This window comes from Biomphalaria glabrata, chromosome 10, assembly GCF_947242115.1.
Source record: "Biomphalaria glabrata chromosome 10, xgBioGlab47.1, whole genome shotgun sequence".
Taxonomy (NCBI): Eukaryota; Metazoa; Mollusca; class Gastropoda; family Planorbidae; genus Biomphalaria; species Biomphalaria glabrata.
The window spans coordinates 1,061,350-1,084,166 of NC_074720.1; the positions used below are offsets into that span (position 1 = coordinate 1,061,350).

The 22,817-nt window shown below is 34.3% G+C and overlaps 2 protein-coding genes across 8 annotated transcripts; one reads left to right on the forward strand and one right to left on the reverse strand.

Annotated features, from left to right (window-relative positions):
* The first annotated feature begins 1,254 nt into the window (after positions 1–1,254).
* Positions 1,255–9,812, forward strand: LOC106074498 (dystonin-like). Of its 2 annotated transcripts, none has more exons than XM_056044124.1 (8): positions 1,255–1,737; positions 2,563–2,784; positions 4,077–4,196; positions 4,284–4,610; positions 5,221–5,430; positions 6,260–6,379; positions 6,816–6,915; positions 8,446–9,812. In XM_056044124.1, the coding sequence occupies exons 2-8, from the start codon at positions 2,563–2,565 to the stop codon at positions 8,622–8,624; spliced, it is 1,278 nt and encodes a 425-aa protein (XP_055900099.1). In that variant the 5' UTR covers positions 1,255–1,737; the 3' UTR covers positions 8,625–9,812. The 2 variants fall into 2 exon arrangements, with proteins under 2 accessions (XP_055900099.1, XP_055900100.1); XM_056044125.1 differs by having other exon boundaries at positions 1,256–1,737; positions 2,599–2,784.
* A 718-nt stretch (positions 9,813–10,530) lies between these two features.
* On the reverse strand, positions 10,531–21,457 carry LOC129928700 (hyaluronan mediated motility receptor-like). Of its 6 annotated transcripts, none has more exons than XR_008780178.1 (9): positions 21,214–21,454; positions 19,395–19,454; positions 19,039–19,107; positions 15,813–16,932; positions 14,948–15,024; positions 14,561–14,673; positions 14,291–14,372; positions 13,645–13,857; positions 10,531–10,663 (listed from the first exon to the last, which is right to left on the reverse strand). XR_008780178.1 is itself a non-coding variant. In XM_056044132.1 (9 exons), exons 4-9 carry the CDS (start codon positions 15,911–15,913, stop codon positions 10,613–10,615), a joined length of 489 nt encoding a protein of 162 aa, XP_055900107.1. In that variant the 5' UTR covers positions 15,914–16,932; positions 19,039–19,107; positions 19,395–19,454; positions 21,214–21,445; the 3' UTR covers positions 10,531–10,612. The 6 variants fall into 6 exon arrangements, 3 of the variants coding, with proteins under 3 accessions (XP_055900107.1, XP_055900106.1, XP_055900105.1); XR_008780176.1 differs by having other exon boundaries at positions 13,645–13,967; positions 21,214–21,444; XM_056044132.1 differs by lacking the exon at positions 13,645–13,857 and adding an exon at positions 13,130–13,194 and having other exon boundaries at positions 21,214–21,445.
* Between the last annotated feature and the right edge of the window lie 1,360 nt (positions 21,458–22,817).

The window sequence follows — 22,817 nt, forward strand, 5'->3', positions numbered from 1 at the left end:
ATAATGTTTTGGGTATGAGCTGTAGTTATAATTAGACTTTGACTATCTTAACATGTTTTGATATAACGCCTAATCTTGTTATCATAATTAGTTTCCATGTTTTGTTGGAATTATTCACTTTGCTCAATTGTTGGGCTCTACCAAGTTTCATTTAAACAATTTTTTTTGTTTCTTGTCATTTAATGTTATACAATTAATGGGAAATGCATGGCCTTTTATATACTACAAACTTAATTTATATATTATATAGAAAAGAAATATTTTAATTTTTATTATGACAACAAAAATGAAAACTCATAAACTGTACTTAGACTAAAAACTAGTAAATACTTTATAATCCAAAATCATAAAATGCATTTGTTTAATGATATTTATCCTTTTCTTCATAAACATAATAAACAGCACATGTAAAAATACTTAAAATAAAAATCTGAGGCATTTTATGTCACTACCATCAGAAAATGTATGATAAATAATCAGTAGAAAACTTCAGCACCCCATATATGATAAATAATTAGTAGAAAACTTAAACCCCACCCCCCACTTTAAATACATGATACTCTGTCAAAACATGTTGAAAGGGAAAGAATCTGGATGTTAACTAAAGGAAACTATTCAAGATCATTTACTTAAAAACATTAAGGGAAGAAAAACCCCCACAACAAATGAGTTTAAATGCATCGACAATCATCAAAATGAGGAGTTCAAATCAACAAAGAGTTAATTAGAAATTTAAATTGTTGGTTAAAAGTTTGATAATTTTATAGACATTTTTTTCATCAGGTATTCTGAAGTAACTATTTCATAAATCTACTTTGTCATTTTTTATTAGGTCCTTGGTCAACATCCCAATTGTAATTATATAAATCTGTTTAATTGTTCTACAGTTAGTGTAGCTGTTTAAGTCCTACTTAAAGTTATACAACCCTGTTAGACAAAAATCATATTGTCATTCATTAGCCATTGTAATCAATAATAGAAGGTTTTTTTAGCACTTTAATTTCTTATTGTAGGATTCCAAATTTTATGTTAGACAGGTACTAGTCTAAATGGTATAATTTGAATTTTGTACGCAGGTCGACTTGAAGGCATTGAGATGAGCTTGAGAGAATGTGAGGAACAAGTTGCTAGTCAAAGGGACATAGTCTAGATAAGGAAAAGTTATCTCAACAAATACAGGAGCAGAGACTAGTTAATGCCAAAATTGCTAGTAATCGAAGTCTGTTGGAAAGGTTAATATTAATTCTCTAGTCTTTATTTGATGAGAACACTAACCTATAAGTGACTTGCTTATGTATAATATACATACGATTTGAGATACTTTGTACCCTTAAATGAATACTCAATAGTAAATTCAGCGTGTAACTGAACAGATTTTTTTACAAAATGTACAAAAGAATTCTTTATAAGTCATTGAATTTTTAAAAAATGGTTAATGGGGGAATGAATTACAATTTTAGGAGAAAAAAAACACTAAATGCTAACTTCAAAAGATCTGGAGTGTAGTCTTATGTTTAATCAAACACCATTCTCTGAAAAGACAAGAAAATCAAAATTTCATCATTACTTGTTTGTTTGTTTGAGACTCAGGCAGAGGAAAGGACTCAAGAACTTGATGAACTTTTGACCAACATAGTTGAGTATGAGTCTAAAGCTGTAGAGTTAGACACCTGGCTCTCTGAGTCCATCAAAACTCTCAAGCCAAAAAGTGGAGCTCCTAAACCAACAAAAACAAAGGTAAACATTTATTGTTGCCAGAGACAGCCAGGGAAACCACTACTTAGCAGAGTTGAATTCACTGATTAACATGCTTGACTAGATTGACACATGAACATAATTATCTTCTCTAAGGAAGTAAAACATCTAATTTATAAGCTAAACATTAAAATTATTTCATGCTTGTGGGCTGTTTAAGTAGTATTTAGAAAGCAACTAATTAAACAACTAAAAAATGAAGGTTTTGTCTGAAGACCCAAAAACATATTGAGGTCAGCTTTGTTCAGTTCTACCACCACTCAATATTTCAATATTGTCATTTATTGTTTAGTTTTCATCTAGTTTCTATTTAACATTTTATTTATTACTGTGATTTCTGGTTTATTTCAAAATTTGAATTTATATTTTATTCTGTGGATTGAATTTAAAATAGATTCCATTTACTCTAAATTAGTCTTCCCATTCAGTCAGCACGGCAGGTTTAAACAAATGTTGGTAAAAAGTTGTTTCACTTCAGTGTATAATTCAATGTATCCAATTGTTGAAAGATAAAAATAATACAAATAGTCAAACTGAGACATGTCTCTGCATTAATGTGGTTCATCTGTTTCTGTGACCTACGGTTAACGAGGGTGTCATGTGGCCAGCACAACCACCAACCATCTTTACTTTTCTCCCAACTATTGTCAGGTACCCATTAGAACTGGGCGCCCAAAGATCCCGTAATTCAGTCTTCACCAGGATTCGAACCCAGGACCCCCGGTTCAGAAGCCAAGTGCTTTACCACTCAGCCACCATGTCTCTTATTCCAGATCCTTACTGGCAATTATATTTCTTTCTTTCTAGATGAGGTGTTCAATCAAGATCACTTGTTTGTTTCAGGAAGAAGGTCTGTATGAAGGTAAGGCAGAGAAAGATGGAGAGATGGAAACATTAAGACAGATGTGTGATCATTTATCTGAAGCTAATGGGGTCAAGGATAAATATGCATTAAAAGAACTGCTGGCTGATGTAGAGACCAAATGGAATGACCTAACAGAACTTTTAGTCCAGCAGGTCTCTTTGGAGGTCAGTCTGTGATTACAAATGAAGTCTACAAATATTTTGTTATACATTAGAAATTTATTAATTTTATATAATATATTTTATCTTAGATGTTTCACATGAAACACTGCACTCATTCTTAATCTTTGAAATTAAAGACAATTGCCTTTAATTGTATTATATATGGTTTTACAGCCTTTAAGAACTTTTTCTAATAAGCATGCTTTTTTGGTGAGGATTAAAGAAAAAAAAGAGGATATTATCTTTTGTAACACTTTAGTTGACAAAAAGGAGAAACTCCTGAGCAGGTTTGATGATATTGTTAGAAAGAACTCATTTTTTAAAGTCATCCTTCAAGGTACAGTGGAGGGGGGCAAGAAACAATGGTCCTCACAAAAAAAGCTGGCTGAACAACATAAAAGAATAGGCCTGCCTCTCTCTTGATGTCCTGCTTAGAACAGTTGCTGAAAAGTGGAAGGATTAGGTTAACAGAAACCCTGTGATGAAAGTCAAGGGACAGATGATGGTGAGGAACTGTGCAAGCCTTCCTGTGCAACAAACATTTTGTTACGAAACAAGATTTCAAAATATGTTACGAAGAAAAAATAATGGAACTCCTGTTTTCTCAGATGTAAACTTGGAATGGATGATGCTATGTTATTCAACTGCTTGTCGAATGATTATACTATTACTGTATTCACTATTCTGTATTCATATTTTGTAGGCATTGATGTGTAGTCTACCAATTTATAGTTTGACCTTCAGGAACTAGAACCTAGACTTAGATTCAGACTTTAGAAATAGACTTGATATGGGCTGTTTGGTTGTGGATGGCTGCCTGGTTGTGTGGTTTGCACTTTGGTGGAATTTATATGTGGGAGGTTTGGGCTAGGAATACTTATCTCCATGTAAAACATTTTTAAAGGGCTAGATAAACATCTAGATATAAGTGAACTCTAGTTTTTTTTTGTGTATGTAGCTCACAAATGTAAATAATGCATAAATATATATACAGTTAATAAAATCTTAGCAAAAATGAGTTTCACTACTGATATTCCAGTATTTGTACAGTTTTTTTTCTTTCTCTAAAAAAATACATTTAGGATTTTAAGAACCTAACCATGTTATTATTAAATCATATTGATTTAAATAATTAAGATTTTAAATTAACTTTGCAAAAGTTCAACTTTTGTGTGTGTGTGTGTGAAATTGTCATTCATTGTCTAGTCCAATTCTGTTTTAGTCTTGATTCTTAAAGAAAAAGTTTTTATTTAGACTTCAATTAAAATGCAATTTTATTTTTTTACTTTTTGTAGGCTTTGTCCGAAATTGATGGCATGTTGAAATATTTAGATAAAGCTGAAAATGAAATCAATACAGCCGAATCTATCAGCATCGATCCTGAGACTTTGAGTATACAGTTGAGAGAACACAAGGTTAGTTAAATAGTCAGTCAAACATGCAAGTCTTACCTTAAGAAGTCACTGTAAAATAGTATTCATCAATATTTAATTTCTTTACAGATATTCGACACTGATTTAAAAGGCAAGCGCAATGCTGTAAAAGACATTATCGACAAGTGCACACATATGCTTAGAGAGACAGCTAATTCCCAATCAGATGAGATCAAGTTTCGTCTAGACACCATTACACAGCAGGCTGACCTAGTTTGTCAGCTGAGTGCTGATAGACTTCACCAGTTAGAGGCTGCTCTACCATTAGCTACTCACTACGGAGAAAACCAAACAGAGGTCTGTGCATGGCTGGATGAGATGGAGGCAGAGCTTGTTGCTCAGGGTGAGCCTGGACTAAATCTGGAGCAAGTGAAAAAACAACATGATAATTTAAAGGTACAAAATTAAGTAGTGATAGGATTAAAAATTTTATTTAACTCTTTATCTCTGTAATTATTTTCCATGTTCTGCAAGAATTGTTCATTTTTTACATTTTTACATTCTATCCTGTTAAGATTAAACTTCAATAACATTTTTGTTTGTAATCAGAAGACGTTACTTTTGGTATAGGAGAATGCATGCTCTTTTTTACAGTCCACCAAATACACGTTTATAAAACCAAAAATTAATTTAATGGGGTCAAATCAACGATGGTCTCATTAATTAGAAGGGAAAGAAAATGATATAAATTTCTTCCTTCAAAAAATGCTACTTTGTGGATGCAGCATACATATAAGAGTGGAAGTCATTTGGGCGGCATCTTCTAACACTTTCAAGCTTAACTAGTCAAAATAATACAATAATTTCTTATGACACATTATCCAGTTATGGTCTTCAACTTAATCAATTGTAAAGTTAGTTATTTGGGAGCAGAGGTTTATCATGTTTCAGAAGCTGATATATAAGAAATAAGCAAATACTCATTGAACACTTGTTCAATATTATTGCATTAGCTAGTGACAGGGAGTTTATGTTTATATATTTACATATTCTTGTCTCTTTTTAGGCCAATCAGCAAATAATTGAAGATCGCAAGTTATTTATAGATGATCTTAACTCCACTGGCCTTGAACTTATGGATATCTGCGCTGAACAAGATGCAGTGGACATTCAGAATAGGTTACTTGACATTAACAAGAGATATGAGGGTTTGAAGTCAAAGGCTCATACTAAATCAAGGGATTTGACAGATGCAAAACGAAAACTAACCCAAGAGGTTTTTTTTACATTGTTTTTATGTAATATTTGTTTATTATTTGTAAATATCTGTATTTTATTTATTGTTTTCTTTAAAAAAAAAAGAATATTTTGTTCTGATCTTCAAACAAACTATTCAAATATATATATTAGAATTACACACTGTCTATGCCTATGATTTATTCCCAGGCTTATATTTTATTTATTTTGGCTTGAATATCTCTTTTTTTAAAACTTCCAAATAATGTTCCCCAGTACACATTCTAGCCTGTAAATTGTGAATTTCAGTATCTATTATTCTGAATCAGAACTGTCTGCTCTCTTTCTTTTTTTTTTCCTTTTCTCTCCATCTCTTTCTATCTTAGACCCCCACCCATTTTTTTCCTCTTATGATTTGAATTGGAATGATCCATTTTATAACATCCTTCCTCCCTCGGCACACACATGCACACATGGTTTTGACCCATGAATTCTAGTATCACTTCTCCTTTCCCCCTCCTGCCCACAACAACAAAAAAAGCTAGTCCTTAGTACAAAATCTGACTTTTCTTGGAATAGCTAATACATTCTCTGTCAAAACCTTGTCTTACCAAGCACCTTAGATGTAAAAGGAATCTGTGTTCAAAATTTCATGTAAATCTGTTTAACCCTTAAAGTGCTGAGCTGTTTTAAAATAAGTGCATACAAAAATGGAAATTATGATTCTGATGTTTAGAGGCTAAACACGCATACATAAGTACTTCAATGATTGATGTATTTGTAATATATAATAGATATTAGATAAATTAGATTGCAATCTTTCAATGTTTGGGTGAAGCTTTATTCAACTGGTACTAAAAATGTTTCAGGCTGGAGATACATTGGATCATTTAAAGGATGAGTTGGATGGACTTCATCAAACTGTCACCAATGCTGATCCCATTCCATCTTCTCCAGAGAAACTGAGAAATGAAATTGATGAAAATAAGGTATATATATCTATCTATCTTATATATACTAACATGAACACACACACACACACACACACACACACATATATATACACACAGACATACATACATATATATATATATATATATATATATATATATATATATATATATATATATATATATATATATATATATCTGATCATTATATATATTTTGAAATAATATGTTAATCTTGTATATTCTTAACAAAAATGATTGCAACTAATTATTCTGCCAAAGTCATATTTTCAATGAAGGAATTGATAATGAAATCAGTGCATGGTGGTAAGGTATGCAGTTTGGACTGTCATCATGATGGTCGTGAGTTCAAACACTGGCTGCTACCATCACTTGTTTCTTCTGGTGCTGCCAACTAAAATGATATTCCTTCATTCAATTTCTATAGAACTTTTTTTTTACATGTTCTACTCAGGCTGTGTTAGAAGATCTGGAGCATCAAAAACAAGCTTTAGCTAAAGCTGAAGATGTTGCTAAAAATCCCAAGGCTTATGGTGTTGAGGATCTTACAGATGGTAGGAGTATTTTTTTATTGTATGAAAAAAACAATTTGACTCTCAATGTCAATGCTTACGTCCTTACTAGCATGTTATAATTAATTGTAATTATCTTATAATCACAGCATTATTAAAAAAAAAAAATTCATTCATTTTACTAACTTATAGGTCCACATTTAAGGAAATCTGGTTTTGGAATAATGGTTGCATTAAATAAAATTTGTTTTTTTAAGACCTGTGAAATAATTTCTATAATCTCATCTATGCATGTGGTCCTGTTTTGGGCATAGCCCACCAACCAGCTTTTCTCCAAGTTCTGGACAAGTCTCGTCAACTGTCCCCACGTCTTGAACATCTTCCTGACATCTGCATTCAAATCTCTGCTCCATGTTTTTTTGCGGCCCTCCCTGTTTCCTCTTTCCTTTGGGGTTCCAGGAGAGAGTTTGTCTTGTCAGGTTGGATGCAGTCTTGCAAAGGAGGTGGCCAATGCCAGCATCTCTGAAGGATTTCTTCATGGGCTACTTCTTCTTTGCCATAGTTCCTCATTAGGGGATCTTGTCTGGCCAGCAGACCATAAGAGTCTTCCTGAGGCAGACTGAATTTTTTTCATGGTGCTGACATTGTTTCTCCCACTCAATGCTCTATGGAGCAGACATTTCTAGAAACAGTTTCCAGTATTTTTATTTGTATAGCTGTGGTGTTTAATTAAAAAAAAAACACAGCTTTTTTAACCTATTTACATTGCACAACTCAACATCGGTAGGTTTTTTTTTAATCCCCATATTCACACACATTGCAACAATAAAAGCAATGTCAGTGTCAATATGAAATGCTATGTCATCACAATCTCTAATTTCCAGATTACATGAGCAAAAATTAACATCACAAAAAATATTGTTTTTAAGCTTCACGTAGGTAAAAAATTATACAATTTGTTGTTTTTTTGTTAAATCTAACTTTTAATACTTACAAACCATCAGCTTTTGTGTGCAACCTTGGGTTCCGTGGCACAATCGTCCGTCATATAATGAATGTCTGATCATGTGTAAATATTGTAATAGTTGGCCTCCTTGAGTCGTAGAGTGACTGTAGTTCATCTCGAACACTTTTTCATGTGGCTGTGGAAGCCTACTTTGAAGAGACACTCCCGTCCACAAATATTGTAATACAAAATATAAAAGTTATGGATTTAATTGTGTAGTATTGTTTCATTTCATCCTTCATAGTTTACATTGAATCACTTATCACCTATAGGTTAAACTGTCACGTTATCTCCTATATGTTAAACTGTCACTTTATCTCATATATGTTAAACTAAGTCACTTTATCACCAATATGTTAAACTGTCCCTTTATCACCTATAAGTTAAACTAAGTCACTTTATCACCTACATGTTAAACTAAGTCCCTTTATCACCTACATGTTAAACTGTCCCTTTATCACCTATAAGTTAAACTAAGTCCCTTTATCACCTATAAGTTAAACTAAGTCCCTTTATCACCTATATGTTAAACTAAGTCACATGGTACTGTCTTTACTTTTCACTAGCTGAAGAACTGCAGCACAAATACAAGGAAATATGTGACATGTCTAAAGATATACGGTTGATGGCGGAGGCTCGAGACAAGAATCTGACAACTGCTCTGAAACTGTCTGAGAGATTCTATGACATGTCAGTGGATGTGATGTCGGGACTAAGAGATCCTCTAGAATACACTGCTGTCTAGCACTGTTACACTCATGTCTAGATAATAGCTACAAGGGATGGGTTTCACTATAAGTTGGTTTGTTAAAATTTATATTTATAATATATATATATATATGTACAGAACTATTTATGCAACTAACTGCTGTTAAAAGTTAGGATAGTGATGTGATCAAATAGTGTTGAGTGACCTTTTGGTTTTTCATGGGACAAGAAAACAGAAGACACTGCATGCACAGAATAGCTCAAGTTTTGAAATACATAGTTCAGTGCCTTCACATCAAACTAGTGATTGTGTTTAGAATGTATTGTTTTAACATCTTAATTATAGTTAACTTTGGTCTCCCACACAGTAAATTAATAGGATCCACTGAAGTCAGTTGTATATTGATCAAGGCAAGTATCCATTAGAGTATGTACATAGTTGAGTGACAATAGCCACTAAAGTATGTTGTTTCTGATGTTACTATCTTTCTATCCCATAATTCTCTTGGTGAGCACATGATGTAGTGATGATATATTTTGTACAAACTATTAAACTATCTCCATACAATCCTCAGGTTTTTGTTCTCTGTGTTTATATAATACAGACTGGATTCAATTACAAATGGCATTTTTCATTAAGGCTTTTATTAAAAGGCATGACAAAAACAAAGTCTGTTACATTTTAATCAATGTGCTGTCAAAGTTTTAGTTCAATTTAGTTTACGAAAATGTATTTTGATTAAGTCTGATAGTATTATAATAAACAATGATTGCTTAAAGTTAAAAAAAAAAAAAATTAGACATTTTCAAATAATTTCCAAATAGTGTTTTTTTTTTGCAAAGTTTTAGCAAATAATGCTAAATTTACCTTCAGAGATTAATGAATGTATTTCTCTTTAAGGCTTTGGCAGTAAGTTAATACATGAAAATATCAAATATAACATGACAATCCAGGGTAAATGTTTGGCATAGACTATGCAAAGATCATACATGTAATATAGAAATTTTGTTTGATAATTAGCACTAAAAAAAGTAAATGAAAGGTTTCAAATGATGGATAAATAGAATCATCAATAAATTGTAATGTATATTTATATATATATAGACCAATATAATTCAAAAACATGTGATCTAGATAGAATAGGAAGCACTTGGAATCAACAACTCAAGAACAATAAGTCAGTGTTTAGAATAACATCATATGTTTACACAGCATTCTGTACATTCTGGACATAAACAATAAATTGATGCCTAGAGGCTGATAAATAACATAACTTATAATTATTCTTTCTTTTAAATTGTTATTTTGTATGACGATGTCATTCAATAGTATAGGTAAGTGCAAAAGGTCAGACTGTTATGGGTCATGTGACAGTATCAAAAAGAAAGTAGCCAACAACAAAAACATTACTAAAACATAAAAAAAAACTCAACCCAACATATAACAATCAACAACACAATGTAACAGTCACTCATCACATTTATGCTTTCTACGCAATGTATATTCATTTCTGGATCCTTTTGACCTATCCACCACTATTCTTTTTTTATCCATTAAGTCAAAAAATTCTTGTAATTTTGTTGCAAACCTAAGGACATCAGTATGAACTGAACTATTGCCAGCAGGTATAGCTGATCTGTTTTCTGTGAGTTGTGAAGAGTCATGGAAAGTTTCAGTGTTAGGAAGACAGTTGTTAGCTCTCCAACTCAACACTATATCCTCTGCTTCTAAGCACTTCTTTAATCTGACAACTGGATTCAAAAGGAGGCTATTTTTTTTAGACTTTTTCTGAAACAAGAAACACAACTCCATTTTAAAAACATGAAAGCATTGATTAATAAAAATATGAAAGACACTTCAACAGAATTAGAAACAATCAAAATCAATAAATTCAAATTATTTTTACATTATTAAGTTTTTATTTATTACAATATTTATTGACCTTTTCAAGCATCAGTGCTTTCTCTTCTATTTCCACTTTCTCTGACAAAAATTCTTCCTGTTGCAGAGCTTCAAAATTTACTTTACTGGCCTCCTCCTCTTTCTTTGCCTGTTCGTCCTTTTTTTTGCTGAATCTATTGAATAATAAACATTTTCATATAAAAGAGATTCAATTCCAGTGAAGTTCTACCTACGTCCATAAAGGAACAAGAATTTTTTTTTTGAGTTTATTGATATAAGAAAACACTCAACAAAGCCTTGGCACAACTGATGCTATAAAGACAGAGTGCTATAGCAGTAATGTATAGCCACAGAGAAGTAGATCGGGCTCAATGCAAATAATATATTTTTTTAACCATTTAACACAACATGTTGTTTTATGGAGGAATTGGCAGAGAAATGGTATAATTAATAGTTACTTTTGCACCAGCCAGCATTGGAAGTGTCTTTTTGTGTAGGACAGTTGTTAGGGTAAAATTTTTGTTTTGGTCATTGAATTTCATTGATTTTGGTATCTGTTGTGGTTATTTTGCAGATGGAACAGAGCTACAGTTCAGTTAAAAAATAAATCTAGATCTACATATATTTAGTTATTTAAAGAGAGAAAGGGGCTGTAAAGAAAGATCTGGTCTGCGTGACAGTAACAGTTGATGCTTGATCAACATTATTAAAGTATTATAATCAATATCCAGATGTTCTTGTTAATCAAGTTTTGAAACAACTAAGTCTAAATAGGGGCAAAGGGGGTACTGGAAAGGGGTAGTACCTTTGATGGTCCGGTATGCTGCACTATTAGGTGGATGGCCTCACTGGTCCCCTTCCGACCCCTAAATCTCACACATGTGGCTCCAAGCGCCATGCCCTGGAAAACCGCTTCAGCTGGCGGACTAAACCATGTGAGGGGGTGGTGATAACATGGCACCACTGGGCGAAAGGCCTTCTAGACTAAGGTCACCAGCCAGGGAGGAAGAGTCCCAGGATGGACTACAACGGCCACATGTTCAGGACCAAGGCGAACCACCAAATTAGAGGTACTCAGTTGTGGTCAAGCATAGAGAGGGATGGGCGCCGCCATGCAAGTATTTAGCCCTCGTTACACCAAATGAGATAATGACAGTAAATAAATCCATACCGGCTCGGCCATAGCCCGGGTTACCAAGGGCCGCGTCTACAGTCACAGACCAGGACGGAGGTGAGAAGTGTATTACTGGTCCATGCAAAAATAAAATAAATACCAGGAATAAAATCACCATAGGAACTTGGAATGTGAGATCACTAATAGAGGAAGGAAAAGTTGAAGAGCCCTCACATGAAGTTAACCTAATTCATTTCAACATCATAGGACTCTCTGAAATGCGCTGGAAAAACATAGGAGAAACAACCACAGAAGAGGGCCAAAAACTGGACTACAGTGGACTACAAGATGTCCACGAACAAGGAGTAGGATTTCTTGTACACAGTAACTACAGCAATTACGTTGAGAACTGGTACCATATATCTAGTCGACTCATTTCCATAAGTTTAAAGTCACCACCCTTCAATATCACCATCATTCAAGCATACACTCCTACATCAACATATGAGGATGAGGCAGTAGAAGAGTTTTATGAGCTATTATGGGAAGTGGTCATTAAAGTCCTGAAAAAGGACATCCTTGTTGTACAAGGAGACCGGAATGCCAAAGTAGGAAGTGACTCCTACCAAACCTGGAAAGGCACTTGTGGAAGATACAGTAACCTCTCAACGAATGAACGAGGTCAACGACTTTAGAATTTGCGAAATACAACAATCTCTTACAGGCTAACAAACTAGGATGCCACAAAAAATCATGTATAACCACATGGCACAGTCCGAATGGAGAATACCACAACCAGATCTACTATATCAGCGGTTCTCAACCTTTTATGCTCGGCGACCCCTTTTTACAATCCCCCACTCTTCCGCGACCCCCCCACACACACACACATACAGCAATAGAAGAATAGACAATAACAATCCTTATTTTCGATGGTCTTAGGCGACCCCTGGCAAATCATCAATCGACCCCCAAGGGGGTCGCGACCCACAGGTTGAGAACCCCTGGACTATATCATGGTGCAATTGGTATAAAATGATTTTGATCTAGATTTTCTTTCTTTTTGTTTTTAGTTATAATTAGCCACAACTGAATTAATTGAGACCACTTAATTATGCCAGTCACTTCCCCATTACTACTATCAACTAATAGAAATTAAGCAAGGAAGGTGATTCAAGTATATGCCAAGTCACCCTGTCAGATGAAACAAGAGAATCACCTAACAACACCAGTATGGGAATTTTGTGGGACGCAGCTGAGAAGCACCGAAACCTCCCAGATACCCTCTCTCCCCAATGGTCCACAAAAGAGATTGGACCATAGCACATTGAGAATGCTATATATATATAAAACCTATGAACCAGAGAGAAACACTTATACAACATGATGAAGGAATAATATGAATAAAGATGCACTATAAAAAAAAAATGTCACCGTAACTACCATGTTTACTCTAAAAGAATGACAATTAAAACTTAAAATTTGTTTCTATTTCTAGGAATTATAAAGTTTATTCATATTTCACCAGCTGGATAGCAGCTTCATATTCTTGTCTGATTTCTCCAGGACAGGAAATTTGTCTTCTTTCCTCTGAAACAAAATGGGAGCTTTTCAATAATTTTGTTCAGCTCTGAAACAAATGGGAGCTTTTCAATATTTTTTTTATCATTACTCAAGGTTAAAGCCATTGTCTTTGCATGAATCTACCTTTAGTCTGGTCTGTTTCATTCTAAAGGTGATTAGAATCACAGTAATGATATTTTTCTGACCATTGTCGAAAAAAAAAAAAGGCTGGCTCAGACAACATTATGAACTGTACAGCCCTGTCTATGGAAAAGCTGCTTATTCTGGCAAAAGAAAGTAATGGAGAGAATTGACCAACAGTTCATGGATGCCCTAAAAAGACTGAAGGATTACTGAAGGTGATTTTATCTTTATGTTCTATATTTCTCAAACATCCTTGATGGGATTTTATTACTATTTTTGATACCTAGAAAAATAACAATCCAAAAAACATTAATTTCATGTATTTCAACTTACTGGCTTCAAAATCATCTTCATCATCTTCACTGTCGCTTTCTTCACTGGCTTCCAGCCTGCGCCTCACTTTTTCAGGGAAGGCCTCTTGGATGTCTGTCCACTTTTCCATGTTTATCAATTTATCAATTTATTTTCCTTGGCAGCTTTTCTGGCCCAAACTGAAATGCGCTTCCTGCAGACTGGACATGAGAGGTTGGCTTTTTCCACTGTTTCCTTGTAACATTTTAAACACAGTTAGTGATTGCAGGGGAATGTTACAGGTTGGATGATTAAGCTAATGCATACTGGGCACATGCACTCAGATTCAGACAGCATTTTTTTTCCTGTAATTATAGATAGCAAAGCAAATTAGAATTTGATCTGAAAAAAAAAACAACTTTTTTTTTATTTGATTGCACAGACATGCCTACCCCCAAGACCCAGAATGTGGAACAATCAGGTTGAAAATGTGTAATTTTGGGCCCCAATGTGGAACATACACGCGGTTATGTTTGTCAGCCATACTGTACGCAATAAAGAAAAGTCTTGATTTTTGTGATCCATGTCATTGCCTTATTATTTCTCAGGATCCTATGCTTGAATTAGATTTAAAAAAAAACTAAATGTAGTTTTTGTATCTATTATGCAAAAAGCTTGCTTTGTTTACCTTTAAAAGGAATTCTTGGTTCACCAGGTGTCTGTGTCATTTTGGAAGAGTCACATTGTGCAGTAGCAATCACCGGAGCAATCTAAAGCATATTTAATTATAAATAGAACAAAGCATTGCAAAAGAAAATTGGACAAGATTTGTAATAGAGCAAAAACATGTTGAGAGACTATTATGGCAGTTGTGAAATGGGGGAGGGAAGAAGAGTGAATGATGAATGTTTACATATTTTACAAAATGAAAATGAACCTCCTGCAAAGCTAAATTTACCTTTTTTAAAGTCTTCACATATTTGACTTTCTGGCGATGGTTTTGATGACCCATGTTTTTAATGGCTTCTTTGGTCAATCTTTCCATTTGCTCACTTGTATATTTGTCTCTATCTGATGTTTAAAAAAAATAAATAAATATCACTTTTCAGTTGTTTTTCTAGTACATATCTAAATATATTTTTTAAAGACTAATCTTAATGACACGAGTAAGTATTGTTACATGTTGCACTGAAATATGCTTATCTATTAGATTTGTATGAGATTCTTTGTTGTAAAACATATTATTAACAAACAAAAAATGCTCAATTCTAATTAATAACTAAGAAATTTGCTAATCGCTGAGTAATTATTAAAAAGAAAATATACAAACATAAACGCTACAAACCCAACAAGAATTTTTTTTCCATTTGAAAATTATCCAAGACATCTCTGAAAGGCTCTATTTTTTTAATCCGTTTCCAGCTGGTGATAAAATGTAAAACAATTTTTGTAAACATTTTTTTTTCAAGTGCAAGTCATTCATTGCATTTAGTAGACAAACTGTTATAGGTTTAGGACATGATTAATCAGGAATTTTCTTTTAACGATGCAACTTTTAATTTACAACATCTAATATCACCACCACAACAAACAACAGAGCCCTAAGAGAAACAGGTAATTAAAAACAATACAAAATTGTCACTTTGTTGGGACGTGGATGAATGGCACTTTAGCTACCTATCATGTGGGCACAGAAATATACCAGATACCTCTCTTACAATGAGGCAAAATCTTCTCCCAGATACCCCCCCCCCCCCCCCAACATACACATACCACACACTAAGTCCACATGTGTTTGAGCCAGAGAGCACTGAGCCTGCTATAGCAAGAAAAATGCGCTATACAAAAGTAATTTTAAATAAAAAATTTCTTTTTAAAGATAAAATGTTAACATCTTTTAACTGAAGTGGTGTAGCTGAGCAGTACAGTGCTTGGCTTCTGAACTAGGGGTCCTGGGTTCGAATCCTGTGAAGACTTGGATTTTTAATTTTGGGATCTTTGGGCACTTTGAGTTCACCCAGCGCTAATGGGTAACTGACATTAGTTAGGGAAAAGTACGGCGGTAGGTCGTCATGCTGACCAGTTGAAACCCTCGTGAACCGTAAGCCACAGAAACAGGTAACCTTTACTTTAATCTTTTAACTAAAAATAATTTTTAAACATAGTGTACCAGGAGAGAAATGTACATCAAAAAATAATTATGGACTTACTTTTCTTCCAGCTGTGATGACAAAGCCTCCTTGTCTTTTTCCAAATGGACAATCATAGTCTTGAGCTCCTGTATTGTTTGATTCAAAGTTACTTCTCTCATTCTCACAGTGCTCAAGCTTCTGCGTCAGTTCTGCTACTGATTTCAAAACGGAGCATTCTTTCTTGAATTGTTCCCTTTCATCAGCTAAGCCTTTCTCAAGGTCATTTCTAATGTATTCTGATTCCACTAAAGTATTAGCTAGATTTCTAATTTCAGCTTTCAAATCTGCTATTTCTTTCTCTTTATTCAAAATAGTTGTTTCATCTGTGAGTTTTCTAATTTGTATGAGTTTAGAGACTCCCTTTCTTTATGCAGTTGAGACAAAACAGTTTGAGACTCTTGCTTAGTGTAATCTAATTTCTCTTTTAATTCTATGGTGTCGTTCTGTAATTCTGATATGGTAGCTTTCAAATGGTCTTTCTCTGCCTGAGATTCTTCTTGTAATGCAGATATGGTCATTTTCAACTGGTCTTTCTCTACCTGAAATTCTTCTTGAAATGCAGATATGGTCATTTTCAATTGGTCTTTTTCTGACTGAGATTCTTCTTGCAATGCAGATATGGTCATTTTCAATTGGTCTTTTTCTGGCTGAGATTCTTCTTGAAATGCAGATATGGTCGACTTAAGCTCAAAATTCTTTTTTGCTGACTTGACTCTCTCAGCATCTAGCTGGGAAGAAATGATATTCATATCATTTTCTAAATGAGCATTTTTAGATTGCAGTTCTAGTACAGTTTTATTCAAGACATTGTTCTTGCCTTCAGAGTTTGTTACTGTGGTCTGTAATTCTAAGATTGAAGATGTCAGTACTGAACATTCATTATGAAACTTTTCTCGCTCCTCCATCATACTGGAAGAGATGCTATCCCTCTCCATTTCCAGGCTAGCTTTTGTATTTTCTAAATATGTAACTTCTTCATCCAATCTTGAGATAGTTGACTTCATTTCTAAATATGTCACAGAGTCCACCGACTATAGGCGAGCTGTTACTGGGTATGAATTAACTGAACAATTAAAAGCAACAAAGCAAGATGAGACGGTTATCATTGAATCCAGAAAGAAATGATGAGGCCGACATTCTGAATGATGAAAAAGAAGAAACTACTTCAATACCGAAGGTTCTAGAGACTAAAGGACAGCAAACAAGCATATCTTTAGTACACTCCTCAAAAACTCATACTGAAGAAGCTGAACCATCAGACAGTGTAAACAATACAGTCCTAATTAAACAACAGTCAAAAAGAATAAAATATACTAGCACATTTCAAAATTTGCAATGTAAAATCATAAAATGCAAAAACATAAAGCACTGAATACAGATAACTTGTAATTCATCAGAGTATTGTAATGTATCAACAATGAATCAAATATAACTAAGAACATAACCATCTCAACCTTTCCCACCAAAGAAAAGAATGTTATTAAACTTTAGGCCTTATCATTTTTTTGGTACACTGGACCGTTCACACTCCTTTTTCTCAACTTCAACACACCGCTGGGATATCCTCATCAAAATAACCTGAACTAACCTTAAACGTCTAGTTGAGACCCGCTGGAGCGGCAGAGGAGAAGCCGTCAAGATGGTTAGGGATAAATTTTCTAAAATTATAGAAACTCTGGAGACATTAACTAGCAGAGATGAATATTCATCGACTAGATCTGAAGCAGGTGGATTATTAGTTGCTATTCAGTCTTTTAATTTTCTCACCTATCTTGGATTTTGGGCTCCTGTATTAACTGAAATTAATGATGCGCAATTCTACCTTCAAAAACAAGGATTGTCTATTCAAGACTGCTCACTCAAAGTAAAAACATTAGAGACATTTTTAAGTAGTAATCGAGAGGACATCGCTGAAGCCAGCATTACCTTTGCCGAAAGCGTGTGTTCAGATCTGAGAGTCAGTACAGAACATCAAAAACGTATTGGCCATAAGAAAAAGATGCCTGGTGAGAAAAGTGACTACTCTGTACTTACACACAAAGAAGAGCTATGAAGGGAAATTTATTCTACCTTGGACAGGATTGTTCAAGAAATAATCACCCGATTCAAGCAACTTCATGATGTAGCAGATAGATATGAATTTTTGTCGCCTTCCCAGCTATTAAATCCTCAGGTCGAACATTGATAAAAACGAATTTCTGCTGGAGTGAAAGAGGCTTCAACGGTTTGTCACAGTTTCATCAGAAGCCTCCGAACTTCCAAAACACAGACCAGTTGAGCTCTTGAATTTTATTAAAAAATATCAGCTAGATGATTCAGTCCCGAATATCGTCATCATGATTCACATATTTTTTTATTATTGCGGTAAGTGTCGCTACATGCGAGAGAAGTTTTTCCAAACTTAAACTGATCAAGAATTACTTGCGATCAACGATGACAAATTTACGACTCACTAATTTGGCCATTTTGTCCATTGAACAAGAGCTGATTGAAAAAAATGATTTCGATAAAATTATTGATACTTTTGCCAGCAAGAAAGCGCGTACAATTCATTTGTAGTATATTTATGTAAAAGTGATTTTTTTAAAATAACAATATTTGATTAATGAATACATATTATTTTGAACAAAAAAAGTAAGGTTTTGCAATGTAAGTAATTAGTTAGTTGTTTTTGGTTTTTTTTTTTTTTTTGGGGGGGGTGGGGGGGGGGGCATCAAGATGAGGTACCGCACCAGGCATCATATACTCTAGCTACGCCACTGCATAAAGGCATTCTGATTTTGTTAACCAATTATAAATCAATAACCAAAATGTTTTTGCTAATATTTTCACTTGATTTAGTTCTCTTTTCAGACCTTGCATTCTATAAAACAGGCGATGTAAAGGTCTTCTGTTTCTTTGGCTAACAATTGTGTCATATGTCAGCACAACGAACAACTAATATTGTTTCCCAAATAATGTCATGTACCCAATAGAGTTGGGTGGAATAAGAGGATCCTAAAATTCAAATTCCCAGTCTTCAATGAAATTCCAACCAGAGGCCCATCGGTTTTGAAGCCAAGCATTTCACCCATCAGCCACCATGGAAATGACTCCCAACCAATTCAGAAAAGTTTGGAATCCAACTATTTGACTTTGCACACTAAAACTTATTTACCAATTTAAAAGTCAATAATCCTTGTAACATTTAAGAATTATATTTTTCCTTGCCTAAGTCCATAGATTGTTGAAGTCTTTATTTTACCTATGTCTTTATATGTCCTTCCACTTTGATCTAATCTGTTAAGGGATCTTGTTCTGTTCAGTTCCAAGTCTGCAAAAAAAATGTAACACATTTATTCATTTATATAAAAACTACAGTTGGGACTTTTCTTTTGTTATGTATTGTAAGCGCATTCTTAAAAAAAAAAGTATGTTTAATAAGCCAGCATAGATTTAAGATTTATAAATATTATACAATGGATACAATGCAATATAACATATATATATATATATATATATATATATATATATATATATATATATATATATATATATATATATATATATATATATATACACAAATATAGTAATTTAAAAAAATATATATAAAAGGCAGACCTTTAATAGGACCATGATGATCACCTAACAGATTGTAACTGCCGACTCCAGGAATATTATCTAATGACAAAATAAAAACAAAGTCATACTCCTTTTTGGCATTATATTCTTTAGACAATTTATAAAATTACAATTTAAATTATATCTAGTACAGTGCAAAGTTTAAGCACTCTATATAGTCCAGTTTTTCCATCTTACTATGTAACTCAAGTCAGTGCCTAATCTAGTCTGGATCTATAGAAGAGATCTAGATCTAGTTAGAAAAAATAATTAATTAAGACCATTTTATAGATCTATAGCGATATAACAACAAGATATAGCTTTAGTCAATTCTAGTCTGGATAAAATGATGAGCTAAGTAGTTATGAACTATTTCAGCAACAAATGTAAATTATATTACATTTCAATACTGGGACAATTGACTCTTGATAGTTCAATGGTTCTGGGACTGGAAAATGGGGGAGGGGTGGATTGTCCATAACATCTGATTACCAAAGGTTAGCTGAACTTAAAGGAATTTAGAAGTACATGTCAAGTATCAGTAGTTTCAAATATTTCAGTACTATTGTCTCTAATGATGGAACCAAACATGGCCAGAATTGCACCGTCCACAGCAGCACTTGTTAAGTCAAAACAATATGGAAAGACAAAGGCAAAAGCTAGCCCTCAACACTTAAATCAGACTGATGTAATTCATGGTCATGGAGTCACATTCTTATATGCTTGCAAATCTTGAATACTGACTGCAGAACTAGAGGATGCTAGCAATGAAATAGGGATACCTGCTGTCGAGATGGAGATCAGCAAGTCTGGGCAGTCAAACAGAATATGAGGCACGGTTTCCTCTTCTTCCACGCAGCGGGGGCACCGTGAATCAAAATTAGCCATAGCTGCGAGAAATATGAGCCAACAGGACAGTGGCCTGTCCTGCACTGTGCTATAATAGCTTGCTCAGGCCTGGACAGCCTCCACCACAGGGAAGTGCGGTCAGGGCACCTCATGCGCTCCCAGACTCCACAGGCTTTTTGGGACTTGTCCCAGCACTCAAACCACTTTTCCATTTCTGTTTTTTGTATTATAGCCAGGGCTTGATGCAAGCTTACAGCCTGTTCAGTGGGTGGAATTTGCCCTCCCTGGTTGGCCAAAGAGTCTGCAATTGTGTTGCCAGTCACACCTATGTGACTCAGTACCCACTGCATTATTACAGGGGTGCCATAGCGTTGTTTGATGTTATGTGAAGGCATGATGACAGTGCTGATATTGGGGGGCCATGGTCCGGGGCTTTGCAAAGCCTGTAGTACAGATTTTGAGTCAGTGACCACAACAATCTGTGTTGCCCTCAAATGTCCCTCGCCGAGTTGAGAGTCAATGACCTTTAAGGCTTCACAGACTACCATGGTCTCGGCATCAAAACTGCAAACACTACCACATGGTCAAAAGATTTTAATTGTGTAAGAGCCAAGAAAGTTGATGTAGGCTCCATAGCCTGCTCTTCCAGAATCTATTGATGCCGACCCATCAGTGTATGCAAAAATAGCACTGGGCATGAAGGTATTAATTGTCTCCAGAGCTAGGATTTAAAGGTCGTTAGATGAACGACTTAGCTTAGTGGCTTAGTGAAAAAAAACTGTGTGAGATGAGATGATGTCACTGGCTAAGCAGGGGATGTAACTGGATAAGCAGGGGGAAGGCTAGTTAAGACTGCCTCCCCAGGTCAAAAGTTTTAAGGTCAGATTGAGATTGAGTTTAGTAGATGATAGATTTACTTATTAATTAAGAAATTAATAGTAGAAGTAGATCTAGTAAATTTCTAGCTCACAAAGCAAAGCTGATTTCATTATTAGTATTTATGATTCTTTCTAGTTTAGAGTGTAAATATTAAAGTAAATTAAGGGGTCTTGAGCAACAAGAAATGCCAGATGATTGTTTTGTTTTAGTTAGCAACATTGGTGTCAGAGTAATCTCCCTTTACCAACTGTTGACCAATTATTAAAAAATTGTAATCAAGAGTTATGAAAGAATTTAAAAAAAAAATAAAAAAACTATTAGAATATATGCAGAATATTAGGCTTTACAAAGCCTAATATGTTTTTATTTTTGTTCACAAAATTTTTCTAGACATAGACTATCACCAAATGTGTCCATGGCCATTATTTTCTTTGTTAATTGGCATTTTCCACTTTGTAAGCGCCACTAAAGACTATATGGCCAGGCATGATATCTAATATGAAACAAAATTAACCTTTGTTCTCTATCCTAACGTCTGTATTGGAGTATTGGTGAAAACAAAAAAGTGATATTTTCATTATAACTAAAAAAAAGATATCTTATCAATACTTCCTTTATTTTATACACCGGATCCACCAAGTTATCTAGTTTTAATTTTCGTCATGTACGAAAATATCCAATAAATCGTCTTTCTCCTTCACAATTTCTATATCTGAATAGAGTCTAGATTGGAATACACATGCATGAATTGTGGCAAGTATACCGCTCTAGAATTGGCTTGATTAGCCACACCAAGTTCTGCCTCGTCTCAAGACTAAACCAAAGCCGGTGACTCACCTGGGCGCATCCATTGCATTTCGAGACAAAAGGAGCCATATATATATATATATATATATATATATATATATATATATATATATATATATATATATATATATATATACAAACATTTGAGACCAAAAGAAAATCTGCTGCGGAGGACAAACGCAGACGACGAAAAGAAAATCTAAATCGACCACCTGCAGACAATGGTTATGCTTGCCCTGGATGTGGCAAAATATGCAGGTCACAGCTGGGGCTGCGCAGCCACGGGAAATACTGTATTCCTCATTAATCTTTGGACTCGAAGACAAGCCTTATTATATATAATAATAAATTAAATAAATTCTGCCCTCTTACGTAATCTTTCGTAATCTTTCGTTTCGAGGATAGTGTAAATCTTTTCTGCCTTGTATAGAGACCCACGGAAATAATTTAATCATTATTAGGAGACGGCGACGTACAAGGTTCTATAATGTTATATAAATACGCACGTCATGTCTATTATTTTATTAGCTACGTCATCGTGCATGTTTGTGTGTGTGTGTGTGTGTGTGTGTGTGTGTGTCAATGTCGGATCCGGCTCAGACCGTACTCTTCAAAGCAGATTCAATATATGTTAAAAAAAAAAAAAGTAAAGCTCCCCTTTCAGACCTTGCAATCAATAGGGCAAATGATGTAAAGGTTTTCTGGCCCCACAGTTAGCGAGGGTGTCGTGTGGCCAGCACAACGACTAACCGTCTTTACTATGGAAAGTGTTAAACCAATGACTTATCAGATTATAAATCATTAATTAACATACATGACTAGATTGTCACTAGGAAGTAACGTTTGTATTTTATAAGATAATAATAATTATGCTCGTCTTTAAGACCG

Coding starts and splice junctions, on each gene's coding strand:
- LOC106074498 (XM_056044124.1), top strand. CDS start 2,563: ATGAGGTGTTCAATCAAGATCACTTGTTTGTTTCAGGAAGAAGGTCTG. Junction 2,785..4,076: donor TCCAGCAGGTCTCTTTGGAG/GTCAGTCTGTGA, acceptor TACTTTTTGTAG/GCTTTGTCCGAAATTGATGG. Junction 6,380..6,815: donor ATGAAATTGATGAAAATAAG/GTATATATATCT, acceptor TGTTCTACTCAG/GCTGTGTTAGAAGATCTGGA.
- LOC129928700 (XM_056044130.1), bottom strand. CDS start 16,798: ATGAAGTCAACTATCTCAAGATTGGATGAAGAAGTTACATATTTAGAA.